The sequence below is a fragment of the Heterocephalus glaber genome, unplaced genomic scaffold (assembly GCF_053883595.1).
Source record: "Heterocephalus glaber isolate CG9 unplaced genomic scaffold, H.glaber_assembly_v1.0 deba00001504, whole genome shotgun sequence".
In the NCBI taxonomy this organism is placed as follows: domain Eukaryota; kingdom Metazoa; phylum Chordata; class Mammalia; order Rodentia; family Bathyergidae; genus Heterocephalus; species Heterocephalus glaber.
This window is the reverse complement of record NW_028258324.1, coordinates 44224269-44239154: the sequence shown is the minus strand read 5'-3', so window position 1 is coordinate 44239154 and position 14886 is coordinate 44224269. Positions and strand designations below refer to the sequence as shown.

The following is a 14886-nucleotide window of genomic DNA, read 5'->3' as shown; positions in this document are numbered from 1 at the left end:
GTTATTTTTAGGGCTGTGGGTGTAGCTCAGTGCTAAAGTATGAGCTTAGCACATTAAAAAGTACTGGGTCCAATATCCAGTGTCACTAAAAAGAAAATAATTATTTTCCTAACTCATTCTTCCTGGAAAAAAAAAGGTGTTTGGTTTTTTTTTCTTCATTTTTTTGGTGGTTGTTTTTTTTGCACTTGATAGGTAAAATAACTTTGTTCTCACAGAATTGGTCATCATGTCTAAGTTCTGAATTACAGATGTAATCCTCATCACAGGACATAGTGACCCAGTTGCAATGCCCTCAGGACTCCAGATGTGAGGTGTGGAACGACTCCCTCAGTGCCAAAAAGACCAAGTCTCTCAAACTCCTAAAATAAGGGAAAATTTGCTCATTGTGAACTTTAATTTTACTCTTGCCAAAAGTAAAAAGTTAACTTAAAAAAAGGTGTCTTTGAAATGGAAAAGTGAGAACTCTAACAGATTCTTAAGGCATTTTAAGGACAACTGTCATTTCAGATCAAGGCTTTAAAGGAAGGGTGACAGGTCATTAGTTTTTCACCATTTTGACACACAAGGTCAAATATCAGAAGGGCTGCTTTTCACACCAGTGTAAGAAAATCCTGTTGTGCCTTTGGGTGGTGTTCCTTGAATATATTTAGTGTTCTTACTTAATATGGATATCTTGGCAAGCAGACATTTGATGATGATTTTTGGCTAAGAGATAATAGATGTAGGCTGTACTGCCTTCCTCTCACTCCTACCACATTCTTCATCCTTTTTTTCCCTTAAATTCTTTTATTGGTACATTTTAGGTACACAGTACATTTACTTTTATCTCTGGGTGCTTGTACCTGTACATGATGTATCTTGGTTCTTCTTTTTTCCCCATTACCTATGCGCCCTTCACCCCTAAACCTTTCCCTATTTACATACTTGGTTTTGTTTTTTTTTCTTTTCTCATAAATTTTCCTTTCCATTCTTTCCTTTCCCCTTCCCCTCCCACCTCCCCTACACCTTTGGGCCTTTTCCAATTTCAAAGTATCATTTATTAGTTATTAATCCTTTTAGTCCTTATTTACACTCTCAGTTTCTCACACTAGAGAAACTATTCGGTATTTACACATGTGTCTTATTTATTTCACTTAAGAGTATGGCCTCAATATGCATCCATTTAGCTATAAATGATTATAGTTTCTCGTTCTTTATGGCTGAGTAGTACTCCATTTTATAAAAAAACCACATCTTCTTTATCCAGTTTCCAGTTGATGGGCACTTGCCCTGTTTCCAGGCTTTAGCTATTACAAATTGTGCTGCAATAAACATGGGTACATATAGATCTTTGTGGTATGATTCTTTTAATTCTTTTGGGAAAATACCCAGCAGGGAAATAGCTGGGTCAAATGGGACCTCCAGCCCTAGTTCTTTGAGGTATCTCCACACTGATTTCCATAGTGGTTGCACCAGTCTGCACTCCCACCAACAATGGAGAAGGGTTCCTTTCTCTCCGCATCCCCACCAGCATTTGTTATTGGTTGATTTCTTGATAAGCAGCCATTCTTTCTGGGTTGAGGTGAAATCTCAGTGTTGTTTTCATCTGCATCTCTTGAATGACCAGTGATGTCTAACATTTTTTCATATGTTTATTTGCTGTTTTTACTTCTTTGTCTGAGAAATGTCTGTTCATTTCAGATGCCCATTTTTGAATTGGGTCTTTGAATTTGGGGGTCTGATTTTTTTCAATTCTTTATATATTCTAGATAGTAGCCCTTTGTTTGAGTTACAGCTGCTAAAATTTTTTTCCCACATTGTAGGTTGTCTGTTAGCTCTATTGGTGGTTTCTCTTGCAGTGCAGAAGCTTTTCAATAAGATGAAATTCCAGTTGTTGATTCTTTCTGCTAGTTCCCATGCTACTGAGGTTTTATTCATAAAGTCTTCTCCTATGCCAATATCTTCAAGAGTTCTACCTAACTAATCTTCCAGCAAGTTTAGTATTTCTGTCTTAATATTTAGATCTTTAATCCACGTAGATCTCAGTTTAGTGCATGGTGACAGATATAGGTCTAGTTTTAATCTCTGACAGGTTGAAATCCAGTTTTTCCAACACCATTTATTAAATAGGCTATCTTTCCTCCAATGAGGGTGGTTAGCTCCTTTGTCAAAGATGAGGTGGCTGAGTATGTCTGAAGTTGTTTTTGCACCTTCTAATCTATTCCACTGATCCTCAGGTCTGTTGCTTTGCCAGTACCATGCTGTTTTTATCACAGTAGCTTTGCAGTATAGCTTCAAGTTGAGTATTGTGATACCCCCAGCCATGTCTCTGTTGCCCAGAATTGCTTTTGCTATTCTAGGTCTCTTCTGGTTCCAAATGAATTTTTGGATTGTTTTCTCTAGCTCTGTGAAGTATATTGTTGGAATTTCAATCGGCATTGCATTAAATCTATATAGCAGTCTTGGAAGTATGGCCATTTTCACTACATTGATTCTTCCTACCCAGGAGCAAGGAATGTCTTTCCATTTTCTTATATCCTTCTCAATCTCCTTCTTCAGGGTGATGTAGTTTTCAGCATACAGATCTTTTGCTTCCTTTGTTAGATTGATTCCTAGATATTTCATTTTTTTGGATCCTATTGTAAAAGGAATTGTTTCCCTAATTTCTCTCTCAATGAGTCTGCTATTTGTTTATAAGAAGGCTATTGCTTTTTGAGTGTTGATCTTATATTCAGCTACTCTACTGAATCTGTCAATTAAGTCCAGCAGTCTTTTGGTAGAGTTTTTTGGGTCTCCTATCTAAAGTATCATATCATCAGCAAATAATGAGAGTTTAACTTCTTCCTTTCCTATCTTTATTCTTTTTATTTCTTTCTCTTTTCTAATTGCTGTGGCTAATGTTTCCAGAACTATATTGAACAGGAGTGGTGATAGTGGGCATCCTTGTCTTGTTCCTGATTTTAGCGTGAAAGTTTTCAGGTTTTGACCATTTGGTATGATGTTGGCTGTTGGTTTTTCATAGATAGCCTTAATCAGGTTGAGATAAAGACCTTCTATTCCAATTTTCCATAGGGTTTTTATCATGAATGAGTGTTGGATTTTGTCGAATGCTTTTTCTGCATCTATTGAGATGATCGTATGGTTTTTGTCCTTTACTCTGTTAATATAGTGTATTACATTTATTGATTTACAGATGTTGAACCATCCTTGCATCCCTGGGATAAATCCAACTTGGTCAGGATGTATGATCTTCTTGATGACCCTCTGTATTCTGTTTGCCAGTATCTTGTTGACAATTTTTGTATCTATGTTCATTAGGGAGATTGGCCTGTAGTTCTCTTTTTGGGTTGGGTCTTTCCCTGGTTTTGGAATCAAAGTCACACTTGCTTCCAGGAATGAGTTTGGAAGGCTTGCTTCCCTTTCAATTTCCTTGATGAGTTTAAAGAGTAATGGCATTAGTTCTTCTTTATATGTCTTGTAGAATTCAGCAGTGAAGCCATCAGGATCTGGGCTTTTCATTGTTGGTAATTTTTTTACTACATTTTCAATTTCACTCATTGCAATTTGGGTGTTTAGAATTTCTATAACTTCTTCATTTAACTTTGGCAATTCATATGTATGTAGGAATCTGTCCATTTCTTCTGTGTTTTCCATTTTATTAGAGTACAGGTTCTCAAAGTAGGTATTGATGATCCTCTGGATTTCTGCTGATTCTGTTGTGACTTCCCCTTTTTTGTTCTTAATTGTATTTATTTGAGTCTTTTCTTTCCTTTTTTTGATAAAGTTGGCTAAAGGTTTATTGATTTTATTTATTCTTTCCAAAAACCAACTCTTTGATTCATTAATTTTTTGTATCATTCTCTTAGTCTCCATTGCATTGATTTCTGCTCTGATCTTTATAATTTCCTCTCTTGTGTGGGCTTTGGGTTTGTTATTCTCTTCTTTTTCTAGGAGTTTGAGGTTCTGCATTAGATTATTTATCTGAGTTCTCTCTGTTTTCCTAATATGGGCATTTACTGCTATGAATGTCCCATGTAGAACTGCTTTTATTGTGTGCCATAGATTCCAAAATGTTGTACTGGCATCAGCATTTATTTGTAGAAACTGTCTAATTTCTTCTTTAATTTCTTCTGTGACCCATTGGTTGTTCAGGAGGGTGTTATTCAATTTCCAGGTGTTTGTGGGAGTTTTGCAGTTTCTCATGTTATTGATCTCCAATTTTATTGCACTGTGGTCTGATAATATACAGGGAGTAATTTCAATTCTTTTACATTGACTTAGAGATATCTTGTGAGCTAGCATGTGGTCTGTTTTGGAGAATTACCCATGTGCAGCTGAAAAGAATTTTGTATTCTGATTGTGTGGGGTGGAACACTCTGTAAATATCTATTAAGTACATTTGTTCAATAGCTTGGTTCAGTTCTAAAATTTCCTTGTTATCTTTTTGTCTAGATGATCTGTCTATTTGTGATAGTTGGGTATTGAGGTCCCCCACTACAACTGTATTAGTGCTTATTTGGTTTTTCATGTCCATTAATATTTGTTTTGTATAGTTGAGGGGATTCATATTTGGTGCACATATATTTAGGATTGTCATCTCTTCTTCTTGGATTGTTCCCTTCACAAGGTTGTAATGACCATCTTTGTCTCTGTTAATTAATTTTGGTTTGAAATCTACTTTGTCTGCAAATAAGATTGCTACCCCTGCATTTTTCTGGGTTCCTGTCACATGGAGAGCTGTTTTCCATCCTTTTACTTTCAGTCTATGAATTTGTTTTTGAGTTAGGTGTGTTTCTTGTATGCAGCATATTGCTGGATTTTGCTTCTTAATCCATTCTGTCAGTCTACTTCTTTTGATTGGTGAATTGAGGCCATTAACATTGATAGCTATAATTGAGAGATATTGACTCATCCTTGTCATGATATTTTAATGTTGTTGGATCTTATTTCTTTTTCCCCCTTTCCCTTTAGTTTCTTACCTTGTCTGGTGGCTTCCCTCTGTTGAGCCTCATGGAGTTGTGACCTTCATTGCCTTTTTCTAGAATATTGCTTAGGATTGTTTGGAGTGCTGGTTTGATGTTCATGAAATTTCTCAGGTGTTCTTTGTCATGGAAGTATCTAATTTCCCCATCAATTTTGAAAGATAATTTTGCAGGATACAACAGTCTAGGTTGGAAGTTATTTTCTTTTAGGGCTTGAAATACCTCACTCCAGGCTCTCCTTGATTTGAGGGTTTGTGTTGGGAAGATTGCCATGATTCTGTTGGGCTTTCCTTTGTAGGTGATTTGTTTCTTTTCTCTGCCTGTAGGATTTTGTTCTTTTGTTGGTTTTCTGGGATATTGACTATTATATGTCTAGGTGTACATTTTTTTTTGATCATGGCTGGGTGGAGTTCTATATGCCTCACTCATCTGTATGTCCAATTCCCCACCTCTGTCTGGGAAGTTTTCTACTATTACTCCTGTGAACAGTTTTTTTATGTCAATTGTACTTTCTCTTGTTTTTTCACGGACTCCTGTCAGTCTTATGTTATTCTTCTTTGCATCATCTAGCAGCTGTTGAATTGATTTCTCATGGTCCCTTACTATTTTGAAGAGATCTCTGTTTTCATGATCCTTCACCGCAATCCTGTCTTCTATATCTGATATTCTATCTTCAGATTCTCTTAATCTGCTCTGTATTCTTTCAATGGAGTTTATAATGTCCAGAATATCTGTTTGAATCTGTTTCATGGTTTCCATTTCTTTCTTATGCTGTGGATTCCTAACTTCCAGCATGTTTCTGAGCTCATCTTTTTTTTTTTTTTTTATCAGTTTCTGTTCTAGAACCTCTAATCATGTCTTTCCCTCTGCTCATCATCTCTGTAGTTATCTGGGAGATTATTTCTGCTTTGAATTTTTTTAGAGCCTCATTCGTCTGTTTTGTGACTTCCTGTGCTATCAGTTCAGGGTGTCCAGGTTGTTGATTATCAGACTTTCGCACCTCATTTCCCCCAGAAATTGCCTTTTGTGGGATGGAAGTCTGGGTTTGTGACTTGCTTAAATGCCTTCTCATTTTTGTTTTTGGTACTGTCCCTGGTTTAGTTCCTGGGTTGATATTATGAAGTTGTTTATTGTAAGTGTCTTTGTTGATCTATTTAAAACCCTTATGGAATGATTGGTTCTCAGAGGTGTCTACCAGATATAGCTGGTCTTTAGGTTTTGAGTCTTTAATGACTCTTAAGCTATCTCATTTTCATTATACCAGGAAGGAAAACCGTTTAGATCAATCACAACACCTTAGTTCAAGTCATACAATCAGCAATGCCATAGCATCAAATACCTCTTAAAGAATGACAATTTGTGGTAGTTATTAATCTATCACCTTTAAAAAATAAAGGGCCTCCTTCAAGGTGTGTCTCTGCTGTCACAATAGACAGCGTGGGCAGCAGTGTGCAGTTATTAGTCAATGAGTCTCAGTAAGCTAGTCCCAGACCCGTGAGATTCAGGGAGATTTCTGGTTGCAAGTCCTAAGTTGAGCTCCTTGTCCTCTTGCAGGGTTGCACTCTGCAAGTTTCTACTGCAGGTTTCATCTGCTTTTCCCCTGAAGAAAGTCCACTTTCTGATGGGAGCTGATAACCCCTCCAACTTACCAATCACGGCGGTCTGGTGTGCCTTTATTGCAGAGATTCCCTTCACTTTTCCAGTGGGCTTGTTTTCATCAGGGAGCCTGAGACAGGCACTCTCTCTGTTGTTCACTTCTGGAGCTCAGGACAATAGCTTTTGTCCCCCTGTGCCTCTGCAGTGTGTAACCAAGTAGCTGCACAGCCAAAAGGCCAGAGGCCAGGGGTGAGGTGTATTGTTGGAGGTGCCTGCATGGCCCAGCTGTCAGCTGGTGGGCCTGCCTCGGTTGGTCCTCCTCACCTTGTCCTGGTGGCTGGTGGAAAGCTGGTGGAGCAAGCCAGAGCAAGCAGGTCCTGGTCAGCCTGCAACTGCTTGGCCCCACTTGGACCCCGCTGGCTCTGTTTGGCCCAGCCATCAGCTGGTGGACCTGCTGGGGGGTTGGGGGGGGGTCCTCCTCACCCTGTCCTGGTGGCTGGTGGAAAGCCTGTCCTGGTGGCTTGTCCATATTCTTCATCCTTAAAGGGTAATCTCTTCAGCCAAACTTACCAATAATAAGGAGAAACTTTAAAATATATTCTTAAAAGTCATTTTGAAACTTAATTGCCATTTCAGAACTTTGGTTACCTTATTTATATTATCTTGCTAAGCCTCATTATGGAACTAATACTAATATTAAAATCATTTAAAAAATAGAAAAGTAGCTCTTACATTTATTGAGCACCTATTATGTGCTAAGTTTTGTTCAAGGCATTGATGAGACAGAAAGAAATATTCTTGCTTTCCTAGAGCTTACTTTATGATAGAAAAGACATAAAAAGACCAGACAAATGAACACAGTAAACAGAACATTATACCATTCAGTGATAAGCATTGCAGAGCAACATGGAGAAGGATGAGGGATGACAGACTCAGGAGAGTCTTGAGATGGGGGACAGGGAAGAAGACTTACCGGGGAGCTGGCATTTAAGCAGAGACAGCACTTTTCCCTCCTTCATCTGAACAGACTGATGAATACTCAGTGTGTAGATCACTATGTCAGCTACTATGAGTTACAGACTAAGACAAGATCCCTTGTTGCTAAGACTTTAACCATCTAGCCAGGGAGCCAAAATTATCTATCAAACAGTACTGTGATGTAAATGAAAGAAGAGGTCAGAAGAGGGAGCTATTTAGGTTCTTATTATAGAAGCCTAATAGAATAAAGAACCTTAGAGAATGGTGTGCAGACAGGTAGATGTGGGGCTGCATGTGAAAGCAAATCCATAGAGGGATAGAAGAGCATATCGTGATTAAAAACAAAACAGTTAGAAATGAAAAGAATCATACCACAGCGATATATGCACACTCATGTTCATAGTGGTACAGTTTGTAAATAGCTAAAACTTGGAAACAGCCCAATTGCCCATCAACTGGAGACTGGATAAAGAAAACGCATTTTAAAAAGTAAAGTGGAGTACTACTCAGCCATAAAGAATGAGAAACTAGAGACATTTATTGCTAAATGGATGGACATTGAGCTGATACTCTTAGGTAAAATAAATAGGACACACATGTGTAAATACTGAATAGTTTTTCTGGTGTGAGAAACTGAAAGTGTATATAAGGATCAAAATGTATAATTGATAATGTGAAATAGGAAGAAAAGGTCCAAACGGGAAGGGGAAGTGGGAGAGGTACAGGAAAGGAAAGAAGGGAGTGGAATTAATATGAGTAAATGAAAAAATGGAAACAAAGTCTTTGTAAATAGGGAGGGCTGGAGGGGTTGAACGGAGGGCAGGGAAATGGGGAAAAAAATAAGAACCAAGATATATTATGTAAACATACAAATTCCCAATGATAAATGTCAGCATACTGTGCACCTCAAATGTACCAATAAAATTAATGAAAAAAAAAAGAAATGTGCAGGGTGCTGAGAAGGCAAAAGATTATAGTTTGGGCTGGACAAGAAGGCATGTTTCCAAAACTCAGCCCCTGAATACCCTTGAGAGCTCAAAACAGTTCCTTCAGCAAAGAAACAGACTTGAAAACTTATATTCTATCTTTAAAATTTAGGGAAACTTTGCATTTTATTGTGTTAATCTATTTTTATTTTATTAGAAAAATATTTTCTCAATACTCTGTGCAAGATCAAAATTTAGGAAGGTATATCATATTTATCCTATGGCTTCCAGTGCTCCTGTCAAATATTTAAGTGGACATTCACATATAACTTGGAAAAGCCAGGGTAATAACTGGACTTATGCATTATTGGATCTTGAGAAACAGGCCCACACATGTGAATTTTATCCTGTAGGAAATGGAAACAAGAAATCCTCTGAAATAGGATATTGGTCTCATCTTTTATCACGCTATTTATTCTACCCAGAGTGTTTCCTGCTCCGAATCTTGATCTTTTAGGGTCCATTTGAAATATCAGCCTCTCAATTATGCCATCTATGATTTCTGCTGTGGACTTTCATGGCAGTTGATCAGCGCTTCTTAACATTTACCACGTTTCACTTTTCACTTTAGTTATTTTATATGCATAGCTCTATGTCTGTGGCACCCACAGACAGAGACTTTAAGAAATTCATGCAGAATGAATGGATATTAGGAGCCCATAAATGGAAAGAGTAACCTAGGAACAGAGTGAAGAATGTACCAGAGGGGGGTAGATTAGAGGCAGTGAAATTGGTTTGAAGATTGTTACAACTGTTCAGCCATGGAGTACTGAGCACTAAACTAGGAACCTATCACTGGCTGCTTAAAATTCTAAAAGCATGGTTTGAATATATAACATATGGCAGAGGTAAAACTCTAAGTATTTGATTTAACTAGGGAAAAGAGTGACACTCAGGAGGCTGTAAGACTGATCTGTGAATCAAATTTGAAAATTCAGCATAGAGGCATGGTGTGGAGTGAAGATGGCAAAGTCTGATTTTTTATGTATTAAGATCTACCACTGAAGGAAACATTATATGGAATTGTCAACTGGAAAATGGAAACTATTCAACATTGGCAAAGCTTATGAATGAAGATCAGCTTAGAGCCATTTATACAGAACAGAGATGGGAACTCATGGTGGTACACTGGATCTTTGGTTAGGGCTGTTTGAATGGATAGAAAGGAGTGGAGCAATGACAGTAAGAAATGTTCATATTAAAGGCCGAGAGAAAGAAAGGAAGGGAACTAGAGAGTGGAGAATAAAAGATAAGGGAGGTAGGAAGAGATGCAAGAGGTTCTGACAGTAAAAATGTTCCAGTGAGGGGAAGAAAGTCCTTCCATGTGAGGCTGATGAGTAACACTGAAAGGACAATTAGGAAACCTATAGAGTGGCGAGGAGAGAAGCACAACTTCAGGGAGGTGAAGAGAGAATGAGACAAAGACATCGAGCTTATGATTACAAATGCTCATTTGAAATGTGTGTGGCTACGGAAGGAAGGAGAGGCTTAGCACAGGCTGGTGACCAAGCTCAGATCATTGAGTGGACTCAGGGTGATACTGATACTCCTACAATCTAATGTCTACAATTCTTCCCTTGTCCACTAGGCACCAGACATTCATTCCCTGTCCATTCTTGTCTGCACTCCAATTTGTTAGCAGTGTCTCAGGATGCTCAATTTTCTTAAACTATTCTTTTGGTTCATGAAGTATCTGTCCTAAGTCTCATTTTTTGTGTGTGACATTTTGCAAGTGTGTCCTACAACTGGTAGCTCTTCCAGACTTAATGAATTCCAGGAGAATAGACTCTGTGGCCACTGAAGTCCGGGAAATGCCACAAGGAATTATAACATGAGAAGCTTTAATGAGATATCTCATTGATTTTGTTGAAACTACCAAGCAGTATTTATAGTTTATAGATATAGTTTATAGATCTACCCCAATTTGTATTACTATTGCTATAAAAGTCTTAGTAGTTTTATGGTACCCAAGTGGAGAAGTCTTTTAGCCTTCTTGAATCATGCCATTCCAGTGGATAATGGCTACTCAATATCTATATCAGTGTTAGATACAGAGCTAAATTCCATATCCTTTTTACTAGAGCTATTACTGTGTTTCAACCACAGAAGTTCAATCAGTTTTTCATCCAGTCTGAAGAATGGAAAGGAGGAATCCAACACTACGATGACATCTTGTGTGTTGCATTTTTACCTCCACAAACTCTTGCCACAGGTAAATTGAACATTCGCTCCACAATTGGTTGAAGACGGTTTGGTTTGTTTTGGCTCATTTAAAAAAAAATACTTTTCTCATCTGAAAAATGAATAGATTTCCTGAAGAAACAACCCTTACCCTTGAAACTCCCTTTGGTCCTTATTTCAAGGACAATATTTTAATGGTTACGACCATCAGCTCCTATGAAGGCTCTCTGGATTTACATCCTTGTTCCGTTACTTGCCACAGTGTGATATTGTACAAATTATGAATCTTCAAATTATGGTTTTCTTTGGCTAATAAAAAAATCTATATTTTGGTTTAAAGTAAAGATTATTTCTTTATTATTTTTCAAAATATGTGGCATTTAAAATAACATTCAAGGCCAGGTATGGTGTCACACACCTGTAATCCAAGTACTCAAGAGGCTGAGGGATGAGGATCACTGTGAGTTTGAGGCCAGCCTGGGTTACATAGTGAGTTCAAGGCCTGAACTGCATAGCGAGACCCTGTCTTAAAAACTCCAAAATAAAATCATAATAAATAAAATAGCATAGAAAGATAAAAAAATAAAATACAGATTACTTGTGTAAGGATTCAACATAGTGTTTGGTAAATAATACACAGATTAATAAGTAAATGCTACCTTTGATTTTTATTGTTCAGTTTTCAAGAGCAGCATGAGGACTATTAGATATGATCACACAGTGGTGTCACTTGATGTTTCCTAATGAGAACATATTAACCTTCTTGCATAATTTAGCTCTGATAATGTCAGGAAAGACTCCTCACAAAATGTCTATAAATCCAAGCTCTTAAATGATCCCATGGGTATGATTTGATGTAACATATTAAAGGATATCAACATTGTTGTATCATTTCTGGGCAAAGAAAGCTATTTATAAAAACAGGTGGCATCATGAGATCTTGAAGTCTGTGTTCTGACAGCCTAATTATTTTTTTGATCCTGAAATGGTATCAATGAAGAGGAATGAAAACTTAAAGGAAAAGAACTACGGAATCTATGAAGTGTTAACAAAGAGATTTACTGATCTATTTACATTTAAGTTTCATTGTTTTTTAAGAGTTATTGCATCACCTGATAAGGCCAACTGTCTAGTTTAATTGGCTTTATAGCCACTGGAACCTCTGGGGAGGACCAGATGCTGAAATGTGATGGAAATAGTTAACTATAAAGCTGTGTAGTTATTACTGTGACAGTATACTAAAATACCATTATAAACCTATACATAATGGAATACTACTCAGCTATAAAGATGGATAAGTTTGAGACATTTGTAGGAAAATGGATACACATTGAAAACATAATGTTAAGTTAAATAAATCAGACACCCAAGGTGAAATGTCATATGATTTTTCTCGTGAAAAATCCAAATACAAATAAAAAACAAATAAAAATACAAATAAAATACAAATGAAAAGCAAAATAAAAGACTAATGAAAGGAAACAGGGAAATAGAGCTTTTGCAACTGGGAAGGGCACCAAGAGACCAAGAGTAGGGGTGGTGGGGAGGGGAAGGGGACATAAAAAGATTTAAGATGCATCACTTGCATGTACCAACTACCCACAATGAATGTAATCATTATATGTCACAAGTGTGAGCTAAGAAAAATAATAACAACATCAATGAAAATGGGGAAAGGGAATCTAGAGAGGGAGGAAGGGAGGTGGGTGGGGAGGGGAAGAGGGATAAGAAGAATCCAGATGTGTTAGGTACACGTACCGAATCCCTAAGATGAAGGTAAGCATCGTGTCCCGTAACCATGTAATATTAATAAAACAAGCTATGCAGGTTTAAGGCAAAGAAAAAATACAATTGTATTAGTGGATAAATAATCTCTTTAATAATCTCTTTAATTCATGCTATCAGTTCTATTTGAACATGTTTGATGAAGCACTTTGCAAATAAATCACCTCAAAATCATGGGGAAAGATGGTTAGGGCATAAGCACCTGAAATCCATTCTCCTTGACCAATTTTTGAGTTATCCAGGTTTCTCTTTCCAGGAAATACAGAGTTTAGCGTACATTTCTCTCTCCTTTTCCTAAATCTCAAGAAAGTCACCATGTGCACATCCCACTGCAACTCTGCTCTTCTCTCGCATGCTCCCTATGCCCTTGACACTTTGCTTGGGAGCAGGCTGTCCACATGAAGCCACTGGGTACTGCCATGTTGTCCCCCACAGGACAGGCTTCATCAGACTAGCCTTACTCTGTTCTCTGTGAAAAACAGTAGTGAAGGACTTTCTGTATGGAAGGTTGTCACACTGGATAAAGCAGTATTTTATAAAGTGTACAGGAGAGGGAATAAAAAGAACCCCCACACAGTGTGGGGGAAAGATATCTAGGAGGATTTGATTTTTTTCATTACACAATAATAAAAATGTATGGTGACAATTAATTTTCTAATACACTATGCTCAGCACCATTATAAATACTTCTTATTCTGCACAAAACCTTATAAGATACAGTTATTAACCCAGTTTTATAGATGAGGAAATTGTAGCATTTTCACACACAAAATTACACAGCTACTAAGTGACAGAACTTGGACTCCAACACAAGTTGTTCAACATAATGCCTCTATTCTGAATGCGTACTCTAAAATGAAAGGAGACATTAATTTCTATATACCCATTGCACTCTTTGTTCTGTGTGGACTGTAAGACTAATGTTAATAAAAGTACTAATTGTTTTGAGTTCATTCAAAATATATAGAGAATGTGACTATGTTTAAGATATATTGATAATAATTTCTTTTAATTTTTTGCTTGTATTTTCTAATATCCTGACAACTTATATTCTTTACCCTGACTCATGTAGGGAGTTACGATGGAGAAATCATTCTATGGCACAATAGCACAGAAAATGCTCACCATGTCCTTCACCCTTGTTACCAGAGGCTGTTAAAAAGAAAGTCAGGTGAGTGGAGATTGGAAACAAAAGTAAGGTGCTGAGTCAGACCATGGTTGGCCTGGTTGTTCATTCATGTATCTTATGCAGCTTACTCCTAAATGATAGATGATTGGCTATAAGTACAAAGGATTAGTAACACTGTTGTCTTTTCAAAGTGAGTCAAAAGAGCCTTGAGCTTTACTTGGCATAGTAAATTCTTCAAGACGTGTCATTCCTCGTCTTTATGCTACATCAGCATTTCTATATTACTGACAGCAGGGAGCAGGTCTCTCATTTTTATCTGGTTTAGTTTTTACCAATAAACCTCCCCAAATTGCCTTTGAGTGAACCTTGGGTACCCTTGATAGGAAAACAGAAACTGTGTTCACTTGATTGGCTGTTCATTCTCAATCTAGAGTTGGTATTAAGTGTTATGCCACCTGGAAATCTTAAATTATTCCTTACTTTAGAAGCCTGTGAGGAGCATTAGACAGGAGTATGTTATATCTTATGGGAGTTTAACAGTGCACATGAATATTTTATACTTAAGCAAAATACCTTGACAATTGCCTTTCACATTTTATTTTCATTTTCTTACATACTAAAGGTTTTTCCTTAGACTAATTTTTTTGGGTAGTGAATATGCCATTCCTCATGACCAAGTCAGGTTCTATTGTCTCAATTGGATGAACTCAAAGAGAATGAATTCAGCCTTTGGGAAGTGCTGGTCATCAGAGGCAGTGTGTGTGTGTGTGTGTGTGTAAAACTAAATAAGTGATTTATTGAGAGTAAGAAAACCAATTTAAGAGATTGAGGGATTACTTGGCAATCGACACAAAGCTCTGACCTGCTTTATGTACAGAGTATTAACCATTAGGTTTCAGCTTCACCTTCTATGGAAAAGGTGGAATTTTGCCGCTTCCTCTACTTTGACCTTCAACAGAGCACCACCTTACTCATATAGCAATTGCATTGTGCTACCATAAGCATACAGAGAAATAGGAGAGAAAAATAAATAATATCAAATCTTTAAATGAATCGAAAGGTATTGCTATAGATTTCTTGCTTTGAAATTTTGAAGATACTTCTGCAGAGATTTTTTTCAAAGCTATGTGTAGACTTATGGATTCTGAGATGAATGTTCTCAGAATTCCTTAGTATGGCTTTGAGATGTTTTCATTAGATAACTGATGTGCCACTAGGAATGTCTTCTCCAGGGTAACTCACTGACATATAACATGGCTAAGAAATTATT

The 14886-nt window shown here is 37.2% G+C and overlaps 1 protein-coding gene across 2 annotated transcripts in view; it reads left to right on the top strand.

Annotated features, from left to right (window-relative positions):
• The window catches only part of Wdr49 (WD repeat domain 49), a 179625-nt gene that overhangs the window by 123098 nt on the left and 41641 nt on the right, over positions 1 to 14886 (top strand). For both annotated transcript variants that reach the window (XM_087186476.1, XM_021253888.2), the window contains 2 exons: positions 10603 to 10733; positions 13560 to 13658. In XM_087186476.1, coding sequence (XP_087042602.1) covers positions 10603 to 10733; positions 13560 to 13658 — 230 coding nt within the window. The remainder of the gene's footprint in view (positions 1 to 10602; positions 10734 to 13559; positions 13659 to 14886) is intronic.